At 44.4% G+C, this 25048-nt stretch overlaps 1 protein-coding gene across 4 annotated transcripts in view; it reads left to right on the plus strand.

The window, feature by feature from the left end:
- The window catches only part of l(2)gd1 (lethal (2) giant discs 1), a 37022-nt gene extending 13851 nt beyond the window's left edge, over positions 1-23171 (plus strand). For 2 of the 4 annotated variants that reach the window (XM_089551697.1, XM_089551695.1), the window contains exons 7-25: positions 824-982; positions 3462-3622; positions 4247-4331; positions 5084-5197; positions 6724-6878; positions 7121-7193; positions 8548-8724; positions 10137-10276; positions 10605-10661; positions 11357-11482; positions 13614-13672; positions 14621-14737; positions 16444-16508; positions 19235-19279; positions 19359-19411; positions 20867-20918; positions 21681-21780; positions 21866-21956; positions 22675-23171. In XM_089551697.1, the coding sequence (XP_089407823.1) occupies positions 824-982; positions 3462-3622; positions 4247-4331; positions 5084-5197; positions 6724-6878; positions 7121-7193; positions 8548-8724; positions 10137-10276; positions 10605-10661; positions 11357-11482; positions 13614-13672; positions 14621-14737; positions 16444-16508; positions 19235-19279; positions 19359-19411; positions 20867-20918; positions 21681-21780; positions 21866-21956; positions 22675-22794 (1949 nt within the window). In that variant the 3' untranslated portion in view covers positions 22795-23171. The remainder of the gene's footprint in view (positions 1-823; positions 983-3461; positions 3623-4246; positions 4332-5083; positions 5198-6723; positions 6879-7120; positions 7194-8547; positions 8725-10136; positions 10277-10604; positions 10662-11356; positions 11483-13613; positions 13673-14620; positions 14738-16443; positions 16509-19234; positions 19280-19358; positions 19412-20866; positions 20919-21680; positions 21781-21865; positions 21957-22674) is intronic. The other 2 variants (XM_089551698.1, XM_089551696.1) reach the window with 2 other exon arrangements.
- Positions 23172-25048: the final 1877 nt, after the last annotated feature.

The raw sequence follows: 25048 nt of genomic DNA on the forward strand, positions 1-25048 counted from the left end.
AGGCATTCTTGTATTGTGTGTTTAGTGACAGTTTTGTAGCTCAAAAGACAATCACTAAAAGGGAAAGGAGAAACTAAACGCATTGAACGAGCAGTGTCACATCCTTGAGAACGTGACCGAATGAAATAGATCATTGCTTGTGAATGTGAAAGACTGGGCATGGACACATAGGTTTAAGTACATGGAGCATCGAAATGGGAACATCTGTATTCACCAGAAAGATGGTAACAGTGCTATCAATGGTCCCACGAAAATATCTGCCACGAAAAGCAAAGTAATTTGCATTGATGTCAGCAATCACAATGCCATGTACTAGTAATACCTTGTAAACCACAATACCCATCCAAAAAACACACCACACCTTTTACAAGAAATAACGCGGAGTAATTTAGTACTTTTCAGACACAAAATAAATAATTTTGACTGGAGCAGTGTCCTGGACCAAACAGAAGCAGATGATGCGTACAACTTATTCTTGAGTAGTTTTGTGAGATTATATAATTTGGACTGACTTTGCCCTTCAGATCCCTTGCTTTAGATTTTGCTTTATATCCCATTTTTTCAAGTTCCTGGGAATTGAGGATATAATTTTACATAATGCGTAATGAACACACACTTTTTGTAAAAAAAAAAAACTATGCCAATTTGGGCTCAGTTAGAAAATGGTATTTTTAGCTCTGGAATTTTTTTTCCTCAAAAACTGCCTGGCCGACGTTCCTATGTGTTTGCTTTTGAGGGAGGTTCTTTGTCTCCTGCGGAGTGAGGGCCCAAGTGCGTTGTTCTCTCTCCTCCGCCCTCTCCGTTCTCTTTTCTGGATGCGAAGATGAGTATCCCAAGGTGGCCAAACTGGACAGGGGGCACGTTGCGCCTGACACCCCTCTTTCAGAGCCAGCCGCCCCTCCTCCTCCTGCGGAAGAGCCCTCGGGGCCTGCCACAGCGCCACCTGTGCCAGCTCGCAGGCCTGCACCCCCCATTCCGACACGTGAGTGCCGCCAACTTTGCCAGAATCGACATCTGCAAAGTTGCTTCGCAGAAGTAATTTTTGTAACAGTGGGAAACTTCTGCGCTTACAATAACGCAAGTGTGGATGGTATTCATTTATTACTAAAAAAGTGTGTGTTTAGTGTGGGGCTATTTTCAGTGTGGTAGCATTTAGCTTGTCTCACAAAAAAGTTCCGGCTTCTCTGTCATGAAATTCTCTGATTAGTCGAGAGAGGTCACGTGACCCTGCAGCGTCATCACAGCCTGCCCACCAGGACAGTTGGCAAGCTGCTCACCGGATTGTGAGCAAGCTGTCCACCGTTGCCAAATTCAGTGCAGTTGCCACCTGCCCACTGTGGCGCTGCGCATGTGGCCCACCTCCAAAAATTCGAAAGGACCCCCACAATTTTGGAAGTTGGCTCACCCCAGGAAATGCATTAAGGTCGGTTAGTGGGGATTGGTGGGTGTATTAAGGTGGATTAGTATAATCCCAAATGATAATCCAATGGAAGGTGCTTGAACATTCCAGAAAGTGATGACTAGGGCCCGGAAATTTAGTCACTAAAGAACCCCGAAATAGGCAGGCATCTGGGCTCTAAAAACTATTGAAATAGGCGCTATAAAGCAAAAATAGGCGCTTTGAATAATACTCTTTGTTCATAAGTACAAGATTTGTAAGTCAAGCACGAAGCGTACGCAGTCCTCAACTGAAGCAATAAAGCGCATTCTCAGGTTTTCGAACTTGAAGCTCCTTCGGTTTTCGCTGAGCATAGCTTTGTACTTTAAAAGGCTCCTTTTGACATCACATGAACTTAGTGGCGCGAACCTAAAACATGAATTCAAAGGAAGGAACGTCGACCAAAAGGTTGTTGTTTAATATGAAGACGAGACGTTTCGCCTTCCATATGGAAGCCTTAATCACGGCTTCCGTATCACGGCTTCCGTATGGAAGCCGAAACGTCTTGTCTTCATATTAAACAACAACCTTTTGGTCGACGTTCCTTCCTTTGAATTCATGAATCTTCTACCCGACCATACGAGTTTTCGTCGAACATTAGATTTCAGAACCTAAAACATGAGAGTTTATAAAGGCTTAGGCCTTCAGGTGATGTGGCCGTATTGTCTCCGCGTACGAAGTCTCTGATTTGGGAAATTGTTTCTAGGCATCTATTTTTTTCTACCAATTGTTGCATCTTCATACAAGGAGTAGCGCCCTCTCCTTCCAGTCCCCGAAGTGCTGCGGTACTTCTGCCACTACCTTCAACGATTCATCTATTGAGAGTCCAGCCTTTACCAACTTTGTCATCCTTTCCGTGAATGTCGAGAAGTTTGCACTGATGCATGTCAGGTCTCTTTCCAAACTCGCCTCTTGCTGCACTTTGAGGTAAACACTTCGTTACACTACGTTCAAGTTACAATTCGAGAAAAGGGTTCGGCGAGACCCGCGCCTTTCACCATACATAGACAGATGTTTCAAAATTGAAAAACGGCACTGACGACCGAAGTGCCGGATTAAGGCATTTATAGGCAAAACGTGCGGTTAAATAGATAGTATTTCCTAAAAAATGACAAAGAGGTAGGCAAGTGCAAAAATCCCCCGTTTAGGCATTTATAGGCATGTTTAGGCAAATGCCTAAATTTCCGGGCCCTAGTGATGACTCATACATACCATACAAGGGCAGTGGAACCGGTTCCAACCGGAGTCTTGGTGGGAAAATCGCAGAACATTAGACATGCATTGTAGACATCGTAGCAGGCAGTCTAAATGCTTTTCCATTTTCTTTAAGAATGTGGTTAAGGAGGCCCTCCAATTTTTTTTTTCAAGAACATTACATTTTTAGTGTACAAATTGCTGTTTTAGTTTTTTGAGATATCTCGTGCATTTAGGAAGATAATTTTCATTAGGTTAGTGTGAAGTACACCTCCGCTTGTACTAGATGGCGGCCAGCCATAGTGCTTTGGAATTATTCCTGCAACCAGAACAGTTTTTTTTAGGTCTTTTGTTCATACTGCATGGGGACTTCTGCATGTCTAGGTGTGTAAGCCCGTTATACTTAGTGGCATGGGCAGGGACACTTTATTTTTCGTTGTTTTTATCGTCCCACAATAATTTTTGTCTAGGTGTGTGTATGCCACATGTCTGTGTCGATCCCAGCCACAGCAGTCGCATTCCGATGGGGCCGAAATGCTAGAGGTCCATGTACTGTATGGTGTCACTGCTCGTTAAAGAACTCCAGGGAGTCGAAATTGTACGGAGCCCTCCACTACGGTGTCCGTCATAGCCTGAGTGGCTTTGGCACAATAAACCTCATAAAACCAAACATGTCCGTATGATCTGTTATGTATTGCGAACTTGTGCTTCTGTGTCGTCACGGAAGTCACAGTGACAGCAATACGCCTTCGATCAGGGGTGACATATTAGGCCTTTATTTTCTCCTCTAGAAAGGTGCACACATTCTGTCCGCTTATTCTGTTGTCAGGTCCAGATCCAGCGCCCACTCCTGTCCCCCCTGCTGCCCCTGCCGGCAACCCACAGGAGCAGCTGTTGGCCACACGTCGAGACCAGTACAAGCGGGCTGCCATCAACGCCAAGAAGCGTGGCGACCAGCAGGAGGCCATTAACTACATCCGCACGGCCAAGGTGAGATGAGCTATTGCTTCCAGAGTTTTGTCGGGAAGCGTTTTTTTTGTTTTTTTTTGTGCAGATTGGCTGTCTTTGAACTGTGCAAGCTTGTTTTTCTCACAGGGCTGTATCGTTTGGGTTGCTGTAATCGCTGCCTACATAATGGTCTGCGGTGGTAGTTGTTAGCACTTAATTTTGTATACAAGAAGATAGAGAATGAGAGGAAAGAAAGAAAGGAGGCAGAGGAGAAGAAAGAAATAAGTAGAAAAAGGAGAGAAAAAATCATAATCTTTAGATGGCAATGACTGTGGTACAGATGCAGTCTCATTTTTTCAGCCAGTGCTTTTTGAGCTTTTTTGTTTTCACTGTTTCATATCTATACTGCTCAGTGTGCGAAGCCATACTGGGAAGTCAAACTTTGTACAGAAGCAGCAGGACTGCATAATATTAGGGAGTGCCAGATGCAAGTCTTGGTGTCTCACTTCCGGTACTATGACCATACCGGCAAACACCTATCCGCTGTTCAGCTAATCTATGTTCCTTTTAACGAGAAAGTGATAGCTCTGTCCTAAATTTTGTTTTAATCTTCGCATTGTAATGTTTACTTTGCCATTTCTTTTTCTGTTTACTTCTTCCTTGCAGCAATTTGATGCAGTCCTCACAGCCATGCTTCAGGGGCAGCCTGTCGACCTGTCCAAGATGCCTCCCCCACCACCAGAGTTTGGAGGTGGGCATTGTAGTTCCACTGTTTGGCACAAGTTGCTTCTCAAGCAGCATGTTATGACGGAGCAGCCCTGTGCTCTATAAGCAGTATAACTGAAGTTCGCATGGTGTACGACACTTTTGCTTCTGTCTGTACTACTGGTTTTGGCTTTTTCATCTGTACTTCAGAAAATTTGCAGAAGTTGTTGGGGCACATCCACTCCAGTGAGTTGTGGGAGTCCTGTGTCCGATTTTGTCTTTATTCATTGCTGTTCTGAAGCCTCATGCAATACCCGCCATGGTGGTTCAGTGCCTTTGGGGTTCAGCTACTGATCCCGAGGTCACAGATTCGGTCATGGTGGCCATGTTTCGATGGAGGTGACATACGTATAGGAGGATATACAAAAAAACGCCCCTGTACTGTATGGTATCAGTGCACATTAAAGAACCCTGTGTGGTCTAAATTTATCCAGAATCCTCCACTACAGTGTTGCTCACAGTCCATGTGTTGCTTCAGGATGTCGCACCCCACAACTGACAAGCTTCATTCAAGAAATGAAGTGACTGTAGTGAATTAGCTGAAACCGGTCACTTGGCAGCTGGAGTGTGAATGTGCTTTGGGAGCTACGCAAAGTTCACTCAAAGAGCGGTTCTCTTTTTGTGCTCTGGTGATGACGGTGCATGTGCCTGTCAAAAATTGGGTGCATAATTTTGCTGTGGACAGGAGGAAATTGAAGACTGACATTTACTTGAAAAATTTTTTTTTCCTTTCTACAGGTGCTGATCAGGCTACAGCTTCACCAGCTGCGCCCCACAGTGTGCAAACAGCAGAGGCACGGAAGCAGGCTTCGGGCGACAGCACTCCAATGCCATCTTACATTGATGAAAACGGTAAGGCACTGCACTGTGTGATGTCAGTGCACAAAGAACCCCATGGCCAGACGGTCAAAATTTCCGGAGCCCTCCACTACGGCATCCCTCTTAGCCTGAGTCGCTTTGGGACATTAAAGGTCAACTGCATAGGTTATAGAAATCGACAAACCTAAAAGGGTTGATTGTGTGAAACTTGCAGGTAAAGTATGTGAAGTCATTTTGGGCTAGCATTTAAAATGGTGACATAATCATGACGGCCTTCAAGCTTCGCCGCAGTGCACAGCGCCAAGTTGGGGATGCATGACGACATTATTGAAGGTATTGGTACATTTCCAACTTATAAATGCCTGCTTTGAAGGAAAAAAACAAATGCCACCGAAGACGTAGCCGGCTGAACGTCGGTTGGCAGCAACCAACGAGGCACAGCAGGGTGTGGCTGACAGCAGCGGTGATTTGAAATCGTGCCTTCCTTGACGTCACACTGAACTTCCCCACACTTCTCCGGTGCTGTGAGGAGAAGCACAAAATTCAGTTATTGATTACGTCGCTCTTTTAAATGCTAGTGCAAAAAAACTTTGCATGCATTACCTACAGCCAATATAGATTTAAATCCTTCAATATTTCAAATTCTCGAAAAGTGGTGCAGTTTCCCTTTAAACCTCCCTAAATCAAACCAGGCAGACATATCGGCCAAAAAGTTTGTGACAGGTTTGTGATTTGATTGTTCCGTAATTTGGCCCCTGTATTTCATTTCTTGGCTTTTTGTAGCTTCTAAAAGATTCATTACCGGTGAAAGCAGTGCAATTGTAGTTAGGATGTGGTAATCAGTCGGTACAGGCAAACATCAGTTTGTCCTGTGTGTCCCTTTAATGTGATTTCTTTTGCATTTGTTGATAAAGTGGGTCCTACGTCAACTGCACTGCTCGACGGTCGATACGTGTTGACCCTATCCATTGCATTTGAATGTAGTGCACGCTAACAATTAGATGGTTCACAGTGTGCATGTGCCAAGGTATGCTTGTGTAGTGGGTGCTTTTTTTTTTTTTTTAGTTTAGCATATACAGCTTTTGCATATATGCAAGGAGATAGCATAGCCAACATGATGGCAAGCTCTTAAACGGGGTCCTTCACTTCAAAGTGAATTTTGCAGTTGCAGCGTTTCTTTGCTACGTCCACTTGTCATAAATGGCGCATTTCCGCTTCTGGTACTGTGTTTTTATTTTGTTTGATGATTCGGCAGCAACTAAGCCTAATGAGAAATGTCAGTTTGCTGACCAAAATGCTTCACTTTATGAAAACCATATGATACCAATGGGGTTAATGTTATCATGACCTCTGGGTGTATGTATACTGAACTAAAAGTGCAGACATGACACAGAGTGTAACGCCCCCCCAAAGTGCTTGTGTTCAGCGTACATAAATGTGCATATTCTTAAACTCGCTAGTACCAGCTGGCATGGCTACCAGTCATTCTGTCTCTATGTGTCTCATGCCTCTGTGCTCTTCTTGCTCCGACCTTGTCTGTGGTTGTCCCCTGTGCGCAGTTGAGGATGACCCAGCTCTGTTTGGGGGTCCTCCCCCCGCGGCCACAATCATGGAGGCACTTCAGCAGAGGCTCGACAAGTACAAGAGCACCCACAGTGAGGCCAAGGAACAAGGGAACGACCGGAAGGCACGGCGACTGGAGCGCATCGTCAAGGTAGCAATGGCCTACCCCGCTTGCATCTCATTTGCTTTATTTTGTTTAGTTGGCCTTTTTTGTGTCATCAACACCCATGCAACTATCCTCCCTGTTTTTGTGTGCACATGTTGTTATCTGTAAATGCTATTTTTGTGGGACTACTGCAAACAGGAACTAAAAAATTAGCTACTGGTGACGAACTTAATTTCAGAACTTCTGCAGCATTTTTCGAGACCTTGCGTCTTTTATTCCTTTCACAGCAATATGAAGATGCCATTAAACTTCACAAGGCTGGAAAGCCAGTGGATTTCGAAGAGCTACCAGCTCCTCCAGGTGTGTCAAACTGCTTTTCTGCTTGCTTAAGATAAAAAGACAGTTGTATGTGTTATAATTCTTTAGTCGTGGTCTTCTTCTTTTAAAAGTTTCCATCCTAGGCGTTTGGTTTCAGGGCTGCACGAAAAAGTGTTCTGTAGCCTGTGTTCAATACAGTAGGATATTGGTGATTTACAACTATGGCTGATAAAAATTTTGGCATGGTACAAATTCATAAAATTTTCTTGCCCCAGTACATTTCGTGTAATCCGCACAATTTCGGGTGTTATGAATGCTCTCCTGTGGTGCTAAAAATGATAAAAGAGGATACAGATGCAAGTGCCTCGACTGCCAGCTCTGATGGAGTGAGAAGATCACGACTGGTTCAGGATTTTGGTGGAGGTAGTGTGGCAGGCTTCTACATGTAGTCAATGTGGCTCCTGAAAACTGAGGGTGTCAGTGAGGAAATGCTGAGGTGACGTCGCGTGCTCTCTGCGTGACTGGTACCACTTTATCTGCTTGCCAGAAATACTCCACTTGCCGTTCGCATAGTCTGCACCTATGAAAACTTGATTGGGGTCATACTGCCTGCACATTGCCAACATCGTGATTGCGGTGATGCAGTATGCGCCCACAAACACCAAGCAGAAGCATTAGCGCCGTTTCGTCGCCCTGCATAGATATACCATATTTACATCAATATAAGCCGTTCCCCTGGTTCGTCGGTTTCAGAACGTACCTCGTGTTATATTCGGAACCATGGTATGAACATCAAGCATTTTATTTTCTCCCGACACTCCTCAAGATGGCTACAGCAAGCTTTACCATTAGGCTCTCAAGCTGTTAGGAGAAGCGAGCTTTTTGATGATCTTGGAGCCACGCGGCGCGCACGAGCAAAGGAGTGACTATGAATGTGAAAAGAATGCGGTGTGCGTTAAAACGGCGAAAGCTTTGCTGCATTTGATGATTTCGCGCGCATTTCTAACATGTTTGTCTCTTAAATGATATCGATGTATCCTTTGCTTCTGTACATTTGCTTGCCATCTCCGTTTTTTCCGAGCTCATCGCTGTAGTTGGCTTGAACAGGCTGGGATTGCGTTATTATCATAACATTTTATTTTCTTATTTTCGCCATGTCTCGAAGCTTAGAAAGCATTGAGAATGTTCAGGAAAACATCAGGCCCATGTAACAGCGTCCAGATTTCACTTGAGTCACAAATAAATTTTCTTGAACACAACTTTCTCACTCCGGCGTCCAGATTTTTCTAGCTTTGGTGTTACAAACTTGGGGTGATAATGAATATTTTAGGGACCACATAAGATTCCTATCATCAGAATTTTTATTGCACTCCCTAACCTGAAATTTCGGCTTCAGGTTTTGGGCCCATCCCTGTTCCATCCACACCTGCACCTGCTCCAAAGCCGGAGCAGGAGCCTCCCAAGCCCGCTCCAAAACCGGCTCCTAAGCCAGCTGCCAAGCCGGCTGCTCCACAACCAGGTGCTGCGAAACCAGGCGCAGCCCAGTCCGGGTCTGGTTCGCCGAAGAAGCCATGTGAGTGCAAGCAGAACCCATGGTTGGCAAATTTTTGACTGCTGCAAAGCACAGAAGCTGGGTCTTTTTAAATGCGTTTCTGCTGTTAGAACAGAACAGAGCAGAACATTTTTTATTTCACACTAAAAGTGAAAATGGAGGGTGGAGAAAAAGCTGTTTGAACACTGCTTGACAGCGCTCCATCCCACCAAAGGCAACAGTAACAGCTTGCATATTTCACATTTCAAGATTACAGAAAAGCTGATAGATTTCAAAAGTTAAATACTGTATATAAGACTACAAGTTTCAAAGTTTCGAAGTTACAAAGGTACAAGGCAAAGGACTGTAATTGTTTACAGAAAAAAAAGAAAGATAACAAGAATGAAGATTGGACAGATATACTTAGAAGAGAGTCATAGAGACGCAGAGCATTTGTCTAAAGCGAAAACGCTAATAATTACAATGAAGTGAAAACTTATCCACATTGATTATTTCTATTGACATCACAAATGTTCACTATGACATAAGAATATCTGTAAAATTTGGTTGTTTCTAAGCCTTTCCATATCCACGCCTTCAGAGGGGAAGCGGCTAAGAATGTCTTGCAACGTGTATGCAGTTGTTTGTTGGCCATAGTATGTACGCAAAAAACTAATGTTCCATAGTACCTGATGACAATAGGGGTAGACGCTGTGTGTGTTCTCTAAGTTTGCCTTTGTTAGGAATGATTCAAGTTTCCCCTTAATTGCTTAATTAATTTCCCTTAGAGGCACAGTTGATGTAAATCTAATGACAAGCGCCGTGATTGAAGTAAATAGCCGCTTATTTAGTTATAGCTTATTTAGTTACTTCCATCAGTTACCGACACTCCCCGAAAGTGCTGCAGTTATGAGGGTCCGTGCCCCTGTGATTGGAACAGCAGCCCTTTCATCAACTATATTGCCACCTCCTTGAGTGCCGAGTCCACAGTTGAAAGGAAAAAAAAATGAAAAATCCTTTCGAACAAGCACGCAGAATAGCCAAATGCTACTGGGTAGATTGTAGAGCAAACGTAAAATTGCAACCACGCTGTAGCATCCCTGACATCTAGTTTGTCTGGCCTTTATTTATGGCGCCATGCTTTGGTTTTGATCGTAAGTCGACCATTTTCAAATTAAAAAAAAAAAAAGGTCGACTTGCAATTGTGTAAATATGGTAACTGAGTTAAGGTAGTACAATGCTGTAGTCTATTGTGCATGTGTACTGGCGTGGCCAGACTAGCATGCATAATTCTTTCTTAGTAACCAGCAGTCTATACTTTAAAGGTATGCGCATTGGACTGTGGTGCACTTCATAAGCACCTTAGACAAGAGTGACTTAGTTTTCAAATTTGCCGCCATTTTGAGTGGGACTGTAGCCAAGACAGGCTGGTGCCCCTTCCTGACTGTGTGCAGTGAGGCGTGGCTTGTCGACCACCATTGACAAGCAGATGCAGTTTCTGCTGGAAAGGCAGCGGCTGTTCCGGGAGGCGGCCTTGGAGGCGAAGCGCCGGGGAGAGGTGGAGCAGGCCAAGCAGTACCTCCGCACCATGAAGGTATGCGTTGTCCCCGTTAGAGCCAGCTTCTGTGGCATTTTTACGTTAGCCTCAAGTTCTGCCTGTCACTTGTACCATGAAGGCATCTGGAACCCTGTAGAAGTTTTAGAATGGTGCTCATAAGATTCATTTTGAATCAAGGCCTTCCTTTCTTGTGTAACACCCCCCCTTCCTTCCCGTGTCATTGGTTGTCACTCTTACTGCTGTACTTACCAGTGGAAAATAAGTATACTTGGAGAGGCAGATATTTTGAAAAGTTCATGACAAGTATAAGGAAAATAAAAAGGCTTTGCCCTTGTGATACTCAGTGAGTGTTTCACTTCTGCAGGGAATCGATCCCATGATCCAGGCTACGGAGTGCGGCCTGCCGATCGACGCATCTAGTGTGAGTACATTTCCTTGTATGTATTTAAAAATTTTAAATTGTTGATGCGATAGCGTTAGAAGCATCATCAGGAAAAAAAATATGTCGTCGGTCATAAAATTTGCTGATTGACTGACTGAAGATAAGTGACATCACCAGACTGGATAATTCCCTTTGATTGGAGGGAAGTGACATCGCTTTCGGTAAAGTCATCAACAGCTTCTATTGCTATCATGATCATTGCCAGTACATAATGTAATTAGACGTCCCTGTGAATTTTCGTTTGCTTTGAAACAATGTTTGTATACAAAGGGAACTGGGGATGTACCGTGAATAAAGTGCTTGAGGGATTGTTGGTACGCACTGTTCCTCCATAGTAGCTAGGGGAATCATGGAACGTCACTGTTCAGGCCACATATCACAAAACTCTGACCGAAAGCAAGGTTACACAACAGGCTGTTTTTTATAGCTTAGCCCTGCGAGTGATGTGATGGGAATGGGAGCATTGCTTTTAGGAATCGAAGGTTCTTGATTTCTACTTTTAATTTCCTGCACCTTGCATTGAGGGGCGAATGTGTCCGCAAACATTTGTAGTGCTCAAAATTCTTATGTGCACACGCTGAACAAGAAAAATGCTGTTGATGTCACGTGATTTTGCTTGCTGTAATGCAGTGACTAGTCTTGATTCATGTTTTTGTTCTCTCTGGTTCATGCAGATCCCAATTCCACCTCAGATGCAAGAGGACTTTGTGGTTGTTGAGGCATCCGACTGTGAACCGAAGGATGAGAACATAGAACAGGTGTACGAGACACTTGAACAGGAGCTGGTGGCCCAACACGAGGTGAACACTTTCTGTGGAAAAATGTTTAATTTTGCAAAGCTAGAACCAGGTAGAGAGTGTGACTTGCATGCTACTCTCTGAATAGTTTCTGATGTCTCAGTTCATCGCATGTGTATTTAGCATACATAGTTTTTTTTTTTTAAGCCTGTCTCCGCAGTAGCTCAGTGGTTATGGTGTTTGGCTGCTGACTCAAAAGATGCGAGTTCGATTCTGGCCATGGAGGTCGCATTTCGATGAAGGCGAAATGCTTGAGGCCCATGCACGATGTCAGTGCACTTTATAAAGAACTGCTTGTGCTCTAAATTTTCCGGAGGCCTCCACTACAGTGTTGCTCATAGAGAGGACATAGTAGTAGCGCTAAAAAACAGGGACAAGGGTAGATGAAGACAACACAGGCGCTAGACATGAACTGACTTTATTTTCAAAAAGAACTACGAATTTATAGGCGACAATCAAGAGCAAAAAAAAATCAACAATCGAATTGCATGCATGACGGCACTTCCCGATACAGGAAGCCGTCACGCATGAGATTCGAATGTTTATTTTTTATGCTCCTGATTGTCGCCTATAAATTCGTTGTTGTTCTCAAGAATAAAGTCAGTTGATGTCTAGCGCCTGTGTTGTCTTCGTCTACCATGTCGTCCTTGTTTTTTTTTAGCGCACTACTATGTCCTCTCAATCCAAGCACCAACTAGCCCAGCTTTCTGCCTTAAATAGGTTCCTCATAGCCTGAGTCGCTTGGGGATGTTTAGCCTCATAAAACTAAACAAATCTTTCAGGTTTGTAATGAATGTAGCTTATTGTGTATTTCCTGACGCTACTATGTGCTTTGTGAGGAAGTCCAGCAGTTAAGCATTCTCTTTTGATACATCTTACAGCCAAAGCATACTGAAGCAACCTATTTTTTTTCTATTTTGTAGGATTTCAGGCTGTTTCGGGAGCACTGACATTAATTGCAATTGTGGCTTTTTGCTGCAGAAACTTACCACTGGCCAAGCTTATTGCAAAAATGCTGTCGCGTGAGAGCCTTGGAGTGTCTTGGCAGTACAGTGAAAGCTCGTTAATTCAAAACTCGATAATTCGAATTTTCGGATAATTCGAACTACACTACTTGGTCCGGCCAAGCTCCATAGAGATCTGTGTATAAAAAAGCCCGTTAATTCAAAAGCGAGTCGGTTCCGTTACGGATAATTTGAACTACGCGCCACCGCGTCTGGGCGGCTTGGCACACAGCATGTGGCCAAAAAAAAAAAAAGCACCTCCTCCGCATAGTTAGAGGCTGCGTATGTCCTAAACGTATGTCCTAAACGGGGACAGAAGATGGAACTAGATAAAACCTTGGAAGAGTGGGTAAAGCTTAAATGGCGCCATCACTGGCGCGGTGGCCGGCGGCACCGGAGGGAAGGGGGTTGGCGACCGCGCTGGCGGCTGCCTACCCTCTTTTCCGCGCAACCTCCGGAACTCGAAACTAAATGCTCGTTAATTCGAGCCCTGTTAATTCGAAAATACCGATAAGCACTGTCAGCGCGGTCCCAGCCAACGCCCATGAAGGCTATGACTTCGGACGGGCGCTACAAATTACGAGCGAAAAACTTTTTTTTTCTTTGCGAGTGTTGTCCATGTTTCCGCCCATCGGTCGATCGCCAACGGAAGCACGCGCTCAGCCGCGAACAAGACGCCGGCACAAGCGCTGGCACTCTGCCAAAGTTCGCTTCCCCCTTGCTGGAGCTAACGTCAAGTGAGGTTATCGCTGCGTAGCATCTTGGCGCGCCGCCAAGAAATGCGTTGGGGGCGGTGACGGTGCCAAACGGAGGGAAGCGTTAACGACTGACGCTTTATTTTTTTTTCAGATTCTTAGGCAAAAATCGGGGGTGGGTGGGTTCATTATGTGAGTGGGTTCGTTACGCGAGTAAATACCCTACATACACCGTAATGCAAATGGTTCTTGTCGGTTTTTTCGCGGCCATTCGATAATTCGAACATCGGATAATTCGAACGTTTTTCCCGGTCCTGTGAAGTTCGAATTAACGAGCTTTTACTGTATAGTCAGTTTTGTTTTGGTGTCCTCTTTCATGCTGATCGGCATACGCATGAATGGCATTCCTGAAATATCTTGTGTGCTGTGTTGCAGATGTGCGTTCAGAACAAGGACCATTTCTTCAAGTTGGGCGATGTGTCTTCTGGCACCAAGTAAGAACCTCCTGCACATTTTGCAGCTCGGGGTCGATCTAAATGGTCTTGTATTCACCTGCTCTTTCTCATGTACAACTATAGACGATTCTTGTACTGGCTTCTAAAATGGCTTTGTTGTCACTGGACTTTGCGTGTCGCATAACTGTAACAAAAATTAGTAAAAGGTTTTCTTTGCTACATCTACTTTTTTGCTTCACTTAAGAGCACTTTTACATGGCTATGCTGTGCTCAGAAAAACAAAGGAAATGGTAGCCACTACACCTCAGTCGGTTCCACTCGCTGAATGCGATGTGTGGGAGGGGGGGGGGTGATTTCATTCTATGTGGTACCACTCTTTTTCCACTCTATTGATTTAAACATGTTCTGCATTTGTGCATTGTAACATGAAGTTCTCATTTGCTAGAATAGATGCAGTTTACTTTTAGTTTCTCATATTTCCATACACTCTCATTTCGTCATTTTTAATGTGACAGTGTTAATTAAAGGCCCTGTTCACCAGAAAATCTGGTGTCGGCATTGTCGACGTTTTGGGTGAAAAATCATGGCCATGGCTGTGGTAGGTGGTCCCCAGAGAGCAACCTAGGAGGAAAGTGGTCCACCTGGGTCATGTGACCTTGTGACATCATCACAACCTGCCCATCAGATAGTGAGCAAACTGGCCACTGTGGAAGGTGGCAGTTAGATTAATGATTGGTCGCTCGGAAAACGCAACCTGGGTCGCACAAGGCCCACCGCTGGGAGCACCTTCCATCCCAGGGAAATGGCACATCACTTGACTGCCGCACCACCGGGCCATGGGAGTATGAGGACTCTGAGGGATCTGTGAAGCACTCATTACACGCTCTTAATTCTCATTTGCCCAGGCTGGGATGTTTTCGAGCATTCATGGTGTCTCTGACCTACTGCTGCGTTGGCTCCTTCCTCTTGTGCTTTTCTTTCCACTAGGTTCGAGAAGCTCGCTCAGGACACCAATCGCGATCTCCTGGTTGTGAAAAATCTCAGGCAGCGCAATGACCCGCTCCCCCGTTTCCACTATGAAACCAGGGTGTTCTCCATTGTGCGGTAAGGCCTGCTGCTGAATGAAGAGTGTTTGTGCATCAGTCTGTTAGATGGTGATAACTACAAGAATGAAGTGTTAACCATGTGGCTCCTAAGCGGTGGGAAGAAGCCAACTTTTCGAAGCCCTGGGGATCGTGAGGCGAAGGGTGTGGCATGCACGTAAAAAAAAGTAAAGCTGATTATGAAAGAGGAAAGAAGGCTGCTCTGGCTGCTAATAAAGGAAGAGAGAGAGAAAGGGTTTTAATGAGAAGAAAGGAGGAAAGCTCCCCTCCTTCGTGTTATATTCATGCAGATGCACTACTTCCACAAGAACGGTATGAAAACGACAACGTGAAATGTGATAGCTCAAAATAATTCATTAGCACATAATGGGATGATAAGGGCAGTTTGAACAGCAGATGCAGGAGCACCGTTTTTGTTAACAGCCAAATTGCTGCCCCGCCGCGGTGGCTCAGTGGTTACGGCGCTTGGCTGCTGACCCGAAAGACGCGGGTTCGATCCCGGCCGCGGCGGTCGAATTTCTTTGGAGGAGAAATTCTAGAGGCCCGTGTACTGTGCAATGTCAGTGCACGTCAAAGAGCCCCAGGTGGTCGAAATTTCCGGAGCCCTTCACTTCAGCACCCTTCATAGCCTGATTTGCTTCGGGACGTTAAACCCCAATAAACCAAACCAAACCAAGCCAAATTGCCAGACAGCAGCCATCTCCTTAGAGTATGCCGTTACGAACAACTTGTAGACTCCGATATAGCAAAGATTTTGGCTGGTCTGAGTGATTTTTCTTTTGGCGGGTTATGCTGTATAGGTGGCAGTGACATTATTGACTTCTGATACTCAGTTTGGCAATGCTTAGTTTTTTACAGCTATTAATTTATGCCACTGTTAGTGTGGAGCAAGATGAAGATGATGAAACTAGCATACATTAGTGTCATCTTCAGTGTTTCTTGTTTTTACTTTAAAATAACCAGTAGGGGTCGAGTATGTGTTATTGTTTAGTAATTCTGTGTGCATTGCTAGCTTGGTGATTTCTTATTTTTGCATTGATTATTATTATTTTTTGTTTTTGTTTTGATCAAGTTTCACGTACCTAGACAAGTGCAGCAGATGAATGAGGCATCTCTGTTTCTGGCATATTGCAGTTTGAACTTGCTGCTAGTTTCTATGCTTGAATGCCTAGACATGAGGCTACAAAACCACACCGTTTGCTGTTCACCTTTGTAGTTCTACCTGTCATTCTTCGATTTATCTTCTGAGCACATGCTTTTGTGGTAATGGAAAACAAGCAAATAGTTTTCTCCATTTTATGTATTTATATGCCATAAAGTAACTGTAATATACAGTTTTCAGCACTCGAACCTTTTTTGGACCATTGCAGAAAAGGAAATAAGATACCTGAATGTGCAAAAAATATTAGCATGATTAAATGTTTAGGGTAGTATGGCCATTAGTTTAAATCTGTTGGTGGTTATCAGAGGAGTACTGCTAAGCTGAAGGCAATGTGGCAAGTTTGAGTACTAAAAGGCATGTTTTTGGCTTGTTAGTGCCGTCTTATTGTGATGTTGTGGAATTAAAGGTTATGCCCTTGAATAAATGCGCGTTTCAGTTCTAAGCAGTCTTCCTGCAGGATGTATGTACAGATTAGAATAAAACTTTGATAGGGCAAGGTAGTTAAACAGTTTCATTTATTATTTATTTTATCTTTACACTCTCAGGTGCAATCACGACTTGACAGATAGCGACATTGAAGTGGCAATAGTCAGAGGAGTCAACTTGCCAGGTTAGTAAATTTTTATATTTTTCTTCAACTTTCATTTGAGCTGGTTATTATTTCACTGCTTTTTGTGTGGGATTTGCATGAAATGTCAATCTCTTACTAGGAGCACTGTGTTCCAGTGTGACAAAGCTAGGTGGAAATGAAATCTAGTCTTGTGCCATCTCTGTCTGAGATCAGGCCCATGCTGCTTTTGTCCTGATGGCGCAGGTTTTGCAATATGCTCTGCCAGAGAACCACTTAGTTGTAGATTCGCAAGGACTAATTTTGGCTGTTGTGGTTAGTGTGCATCTGCTTATGGTGGAATGTGTTTCGGGGGAATCATCTAAAGTGGAGCAGGTTTCAGTTTAGGGAGCAGTTATTCATTAGCATTCACCTGAGTGAAGGCTATGCAGCTGTCGGAAGCTTCAGGAATTGAAGAAAAAGTCGTCCTGGTTCATGGATCGAACCCAGGACCACCAGCGTCCGGGGAATTAGGTCTAGCAACTAAGTTAACCTGGCAAGGTAGCAGAGGGCAGGGCAAGGCTCATTTGATCAATGACACAATTCAGGACCAGAACTAATTTTTCCTGAACTACAAACATTTTTAGGAGGTTTCCTCTCTAGTTGTATGGCTGTCCTTGGGTGGATGCTTATGACAAATTTCTCTCTGAATAATGTTTGCTTGAAGTTTTGCAAGGCAGGATACTTTGCATGCGCAATTGTGCATTTGGTGCTTGGTGACATGTGACCTCGTGCGAGTTCAAGCTTTGCATGTCGTTGAAAACACGGCTTGATGCTTGCAGGCTTGTAAGCTGCACCAGAGAGCTCACGCTGTCGTGGATTCTTGGTAACTGGCTTTCAGCTAGGCATGCTTTCACATTAGTGTCATCACCATTGAATTTTTGTTAGGCTCATGGAAATATAGTTCTTTACTTTGAAGTGAACACAAATCACATCATTTTTTTTGTTTGAGCACTATTTGAATCTTAGTGAATACCTTAATGCCGTGGATGCAGTGCTGTTGATGGTGTGGGAATGAGAAAATAGATATACTGGAGCTGATCAAGCTTCACAGAAGTCATCATTATCATCGTCATCATCAGTAGCAGCAGCAGCAGCCTTATCTTATCCACTGCAAGGAAAAAGCCCCTTCCATTGATTTCCATTTATAACCCTCTATTGCACCTGCTGCGACTGCCCTATCCCTGCAAACTTCCTAATCTCATCCACTTACCTGACTCTGTTTCCCGCACCTAAGTTTGCCTTCTCTTGGAGTGGATTCCAATAGAAGGGGTGCTTAACAAAATGAGGTCAAAGAAAATGGGCTTGGCTAATGGTCTTCCCAAAATAAAGCTCAAAATTTTAGAATGTTTGATGCTGCTGAATAGTACCGCTTGGTTCGGGGCCAAATTAAATTCAGAATTACAGATTCAAACATTTTAAATTTGAATTCTTTGCCAAACACTAACGTCCGCCTTGGCTGCAATCAGTGGTACAGCATATTTCAATCCTGACCTCAAATTACACATTTTATCAGTGTTTTACTGTTTCGTGTTCACTTTGCATTAAATACGCAGTGTTAAAAATTCCCAAAATGAATGCAGTGAAAGGAAGTTTTGTGTCAGTTTTTAAAGAAATTGTTCTTCTGTGTCAATGCAATATGTTGCTTTTAAATGATGACTAAAGGATTGAATGCTAAGCATGACTGCACACCCGTTTAGGGCACTGAAAGGCTCCATTTTGCTTAGTGCTAATGTGCACCGCTTGCCTTACCTCACCTGAGCTGCCTTGGCTGTCTCAGCACCTCACGCTAGGTGAATGGAAAACGCAAGCATCTTAGTTTACCTCTAGTGCTTAACCACTGTTCTTCACGTTAGGTGAATAGAAAAAGCAAGCGTCTTATACCCCTGTCACACGGGCACTTTCGATCCTCATTGAGTCAATGCTCATCGAACTCAATGCAGATCCTGCTTGACTCGATGCAGACTCCTCAAGAGTGCTTGAGGTTCCAAGCACAATTGAAAGCACTCTTGCTCTCACCAAGCTATAAAAATAAACACTAGTTAACAAAACAAAACCACAATTGTTGTTGTTGTAATTGATTAAAATGCAAGACAGAACATTTTCAGGCACTATGCCTGCTTATATGCAAACATATTTATAAATAATCTAGACACCACGCCAACCACGCTCCGCCCTCAGCGTAAACAAAGATGGCGTCCTCCTGCTCGTTGACGCGCAAACTGTGGAGAGAGCGCGAGACAGCCGCTCTCATCGACTGCTGGCAAGACCGCCTAAGATGATTTGCGGCGCCAGAAGAGAAACGCCGCAGTCTGCGCAGAAATCACGGAGGCGTTGTGGACCCTCGGGTTCCATTGCACAGCAGCAGAGGTGTGCGACACGTCTGGCGCTACGGATTTGGCTGCCGCTGCACCCGACTGCACAGTGTTGCCGGACATCACCACGCTCTGGCTGTTGGAGGAACATTTGGCGCCACCTAACACACGAGGCAAACTTCTCAAGGAGCATTAAAAATGCCCGTGTAGCACCGAATGTTTCGAGCATGCTCGAAAATCTCGATGCAGATAGAGTTCAATGAGGATCGAAAGTGCCCTTGTGACAGGGGTATTAGTTTACCACTGGTGCTTAACCACTGGTTTGACGCAGCCTCTCTTTGCTGCTCTGCTTTGAGCTTGGCTCTGAGCTGCAAGCCTGAAGCACCCTTGTCGTGTTTTTGACGACGTGTCTAGGTCGGAAGGTCACAGTCAAGAGTGCGCTGGCGTGCGGATGTGCCCGTATGTGTTTCTCGTGACACGTCTTGCTCAAGTAAGCTGCTGCTTCTCATTTCTCTCACTCACACGCACCGCTGCGCAGGGAAGCCCGACGACTTGGACTCCTATGTGATGGTCACATTTCCCTTCCCCAATGTAAGTCGATGCTCGACACTTTCCAGGTTTGAAATTTCAGCATGTATGTTTAATTTAACTTAGGTGGGTGAAATTAAATTCTGCTGTATTTTTCCAACATGGTGCTGATGTACAGATATCACCATATTACACTGACACCTCATAGAATACTAATGCACTAATATCATAGAACTCGTAATTGAAATTTCAGTAGAATGTTTTCTAGAGGTGCACACATTTTTCTGCCACTCTTAGCATGAATGCATTGTGTATTCAACCTGCTGCAGTGGCTTTGACGTTCGGCTGCTGATGTCAAGACTGTGTTATGATCCCGGCTATTGCGGCCACATTTTGATGGAGGCGAAATACAAAGACGCCTGTGTGCTGTGTGATGTCAGTGCGCATTAAAGGGACCCTGAGATGATTTTCATAATCAAATTCTAATGCAACAAAACTGTAAAAGTGGTCTTTATGAGTATTCAAGTCAAATTTAGAAGCTCTGCTTGAACTATAATTTACAGATAGCTTTTAAAAATTGCTGCTCGCAACCGATTAGGGCGGCACCGCACTGTGCGTTCTTAGCCGTCCGTCCCTACCCTGATAACGTGATGGGCAATCTGGGCGAGCATTTCTATTGGGTGTGCCTAATTGAAGTGGGCGAGATGGAGCCTGGCAGGGTGCAGTTGCAACTCGTTTTCTTTATTTTTTTCTGGCACCTCGGCATGTATGAGTTGGGGGGAGAAGAGTAGCATCATTTTTAATCGCCAATAGTATCTTCGGTGTTAATGAAGCTAGGTTTGAAATTTGAAATTTTTGCGATGCAAAGACGAGTGATAGAATACCGATCGCTCCTAAGCTTTTCTTAACCTCAGTAAGGACCATTTCATGGCCCTTTTAAAGGACCCCAGGTTGTCTAAATTAACCCTGCACTACACTATCCCTCATAGTCCATATGTCGCTTTGGGACGTTATACCCTGTAATTAACAATTATTGTGTATTCAAACAGAATTTATTAATTTCTATTTATGGTCATAATCATGATCTAAGTTTTGCTATTTCTAATCAGTTTGTGCCGCATTTTTGCTTCCTCTGGGTTACAGTTCTAATTATTTTACTTTGTGAGCTGATTTTTACTGTTGTTTTATGGATCTTTGGTTTTAATTTTACGTAAGTGTTTGCAGTAGCTGGATTTTGTAAATTGGTGCCAGCAAGGTTGAATTGGCCCATTTTCAATGAAGTACTGGTAGCTGAAGTGATTGATTCAGAGGGCCTGTCCTAAAACCTCTCACTGTTTTTGTGCAATCAGACACTAACCGAACTTCACAAAAATATTTGAGAGGCTTATTGCTCCGGGGGAGTTTGTGACAGTGGGAAGTGTTTGATTGTGGTAACGATCAGTCCTTGAAGAAATTTGGGCTAGACATTGGGGCCCTTGTGCTTGCAGGCGTGTAATTGGTGATATTTACTGCTTTCAGGATGCACCACAGTCGGCGAGGACCAGGACCGTGAAGGACACGAACAATCCAGGTGAGGCGCTGGTTTGTGTCAGGGCGGTTGTCATTGACTTGCATTCATACTCCCAAGCTTACTGTGATTTCAGCTAACCTCTCCGCCGAGGTTATACTGAAACTGGATGGTCTCCTAAAACAAATGGATCCACAAATTTTGTCTCACACTAATCTAATCAACATTTTAGAGTGAATAATTTTCTCTCAGAACAACGAAGAAGCATAAAAAAGAGGGATGCAATTAAAAGAGTGTCATAAATCATTTGAGGTATAGTAGGTGTCCCAAATATTTTCTCTGTGCTTTGAACGAAGCGCACAAGGCTGGAAGAGAATGAAATTAAGTATGTGTGTGTGGATGTGTGCAGTGTGGGTGGGCACGATATTTAAGGAACATGCCTCTAATTCGGTGCTTTTGTTGAGGTGCTAAAAACACTTTTGGAGTAAAGCTACTTCTATGAAGGTCATCCGCATAGGGTTTTATTTTTATGATTTACAGTTTAAAATGATATGTGTACCTCCAGTGCCTTAGAAGTTAATGGATTTGAATTGAATAGTCAGGTTAAGGTAGTTTATAATTTTCACGGCTGCTCTGGGCTGCAACAGTGCTGCTTCGGTTTCAGACCCGCTCTGTGTAGCTGTTTTTTTCCTTCACACCTCCTGTTATGTGAAACACCCTTCATGATGACTACTGTTTCAGGACATTGAACTGAGGATCACTGAGCTGTGCAGCTTTTGCTCAGACCCTCATGTGTGTGCTAGCAGATCTGCCTTCTCCTCGCAGAGTTCAACGAGACGTTCAAGTTTGAAGTCAACCGGAAGTCGCGCAGCCTTGCAAGGGTCATGAAACGACACCCCATCAAATGTGAAGTGTGGGCAAAAAGGTGCGACCGCCAGCTCTCTTGATTTCAGGCACTTAAAGGCATGAATGCTAATGTGGGACATTGTTGAAACCTTCCTTTCTTGCAGGGGATTTTTGCGAAGTGATGCCGTGATAGGCACGGCTTCTGTCAAGTTTGAAGAATTGGAAAACAAATGTGAGATTCATGACAGCTACGATGTAAGTTCCCTCTCTTTTTCCCCTGTGAAATATGCGTGTGCAGAGATATGAGGTTGAACCGTTGTTTACTTTAAAGTTTCCTGTGCGTTTGTGTGATAGTCTTAGCTTAATTTAAGATAAGGTATGTAAGACTTAGCCATGTTGAGTTAAGTTGAGTAATCTTTAGTAAATGGAGATGGCGCAAAGGCCTATTCACGGGAGAGGGGGAGTTGGGACTGGTAGATTGCAGGGACAGGGGGTATACCAGTTCTTGGCTTCACATGGTTGAGTGGCATGGTGCTTCCTATACCTGTTTTTTGGGGGGCTTTTTGCCACCACTGGTGAACTATCTTGGCACTCTTGGTAATAATTTGGAATGAATGGATGTTAGGGCACCTTGAAGCCCAGGCAATGACTTCAGCTTACAGTGACTTGCAGTTATGACTTAGTGCTTGTAGCAGTGACCGCTGATTGTTCCAGAACCAGTACACAGTAGCATGTAGTTGTTGCTCATAGCCATATTTGCTGATAGCTACCATGTTTAATAAAGACAGTTTAATCTTTGCTTTTCTGGAAGACTGCTACTTTTTGTCTGACTATATTTGAACAGTGAAAGTTGGCTTCGTCGAAAGATGCAGTGCTTCGTAACCTTCATTAGAGCCTTTGAGTACCAGTTAGTACTTGCAGAATACTTTGGTGTGGTGGAAACAACCCAGAAATTGTTTTCCTTTTCTTGAAGGTCTACGACAGCAAGCGTCCCAGCGGTGGCAAGCTTGAAGTAAAAGTGCGCGTGCGAGAACCGTTCGTGTCGAAACAGGTGGAGGAGATCAGACACAGGTGGCTCATTATTGGCAGCTAGCTTTAACCAGCCCTGTTAGGCACACATACAGCCATGTGCTAGCGACCAGCTGCACGTCTGATTGTGCCGGACACTACTATCGCAACTTGCTTGTAGGAGCGCAGCGCAGCGCAGCATGGTGGGTGGAAGCACAGTATCGAGCTCTTGTATATAAATGCATTTGGCCCGCTTGTTAAATGAGCCACCTGCAGCGAGTGCAGTGTAACTGTTACAAGCATCTACAAACGTCTCTCCGTGCTGCCAGTTCTTGCTTAGTGTTCACAGACTTAAGCAGAGAGCGCTATTTTATTTATATGAAATCATTGTCGGCTGCAGTGTCTATGCACTTGTCACGTGGAGGCAAACTGTCATGCCATTAATAAAACGAAATAATTGTTTTCTTGCTGTTTTGTGTTGTCTCTTGATACTTGCATCTTGCTGATATCTTATAGGGTTTTGATTGGCTCTGGCAGTTCAGTTGCTCCATATCTACACTGATTAATTGCTTCTTGTGGTCATTTAGCATTCCAGCTACTGTATTTCCTGTATGCCTCGCGTGATCTCGAGTCTACTGGTGATGTCACAGCCATGCACCGTTCTGCTGAAACTGAAGCCTGAACTGCCTGGAAGGGGAAATTCGGTAAAGGTATTTATGCGGCATAGGCAAATTTCATACCGCTGTTCATGTTCACTAATGTCTTGCAGAGCATTTCGAAGATAGCAGGCAGAATAAAATTTGGTCATATTTGGGGTTTAAAGGTGCAATAAAGAGGAATCTGAACTCTTGTTTTTACCATGGGAATGCAATCTACACATTCTGAGCATTCTTAGAAACTTCGAATTATTCTCCTGTGTGGCCGATTTTCATAATTTAAATCGGATTAAACATCCCAGCTCTGTGCATGGCCCTCGGAGCCTAGAAAACAAGCTTTGGAGGAGTAATGTCATAGGGTCGGGGAGAGTCCTATTCAAAATATTTGTCTGTTTTATAGGTGCTTAAGTTGATACAGGGCACTGTAAAAGAAAGCACGCACGCAGCGACGATTTTGTCGCGCAACTCGTGAGCACACGGTCCAAAACACTAAATTGCTTGACAGGAGTGCCGTGTGGAGTATCCTTGCTCCAAACCAGAGGCTTTGATGACAGCAGTCATCCAATCAATGGAAGTAATCCACCGCTTCGCACCGTGAAACCAGCGCACTGCCATACGGTTTAACTATGCGGCCATGCTGCGGAAATGGTCACTGAACTGACATGAAACCAGAGAAGCAGAGCGCATTCGCAGTGGGCCGTATGGAGGAAGGAGGTTTGAAAACGGGGTAACTGCGGTTTGCCACATCGATTCGGTACCGAATTGTTGGCCACAGTTACGCACTGGCATTACTCTGTGTGAAATGACCTGTGGGGTTGATTGGAGGTTGTGGAGAGTTTTACTCTTACTTAATTTTACTCAATGGCGTGGAGAAAGGGGTAACCCGTAGGTGATGGTGAGCTCCAGAGCTAACTCTTGACTGAGAGTTCGAGAGCAAGCTTTTCTTCATAGGCATATCTGAGCTTGTTGGGGCGCATCTAGTTTTGTGAAGAATATCCTCTTGTACTTCTGATGCTGTAATAGTAGGGAGGCTCAGCAACGGCAGCTTTAGATTGCTGCACACGAAGGTGAGAAGGCTGCCCGGACTCTGCGGTGCGTCCAGCAGAGAAAGCAGCGAAGGACGCCGAGACAGAGGGAGAGAAATGCTGAACATTGTGGCCCATAAAGCATCATAACTGTAAAGGGACGCCGAGCGTGCTGTTCAGCTGGAAGAAAAGCGGCTGATGGCAGAGACTCCTCAAGCTGCAAAAGCAGCCAAGGGATCCGAGCACTTTGGACAACTTTATGAACACAAGTGGGCGAAAGTAGCGGCACATCTAGCACCTCATAAGACCTGAGTTGCATGAGCGATGTGAGCCGACCTAGAATGTGCTACACCTTTTCTGCAATAAATTTAATGCTCATTTTCTTCAATGAGAGATTTCTTCTTTTAGTGTGTACACTGATCAGTCGCATCTGTCTTTCTGCACTACTGCGCAAAACATTGTCACAGCTATTGCCCCCCCCCACGCCGAGCGTTGGTGTAAGCATGCAAATACCATCGCATGCTGCACCAAAAGTACGCTGGTGCATCTAAATGTTTCGAATGTAACCGCAAACCTCGCCCCATGCAGGAGGTTCGATACAGGGCTTTACGATGCCAGGTTCTCAACCGATAACTTTGACATCCTTCTCCACTCTCTA

This window comes from Amblyomma mixtum, chromosome 7 (genome assembly GCF_055824585.1).
Source record: "Amblyomma mixtum isolate Tamu chromosome 7, ASM5582458v1, whole genome shotgun sequence".
NCBI lineage: Eukaryota > Metazoa > Arthropoda > Arachnida > Ixodida > Ixodidae > Amblyomma > Amblyomma mixtum.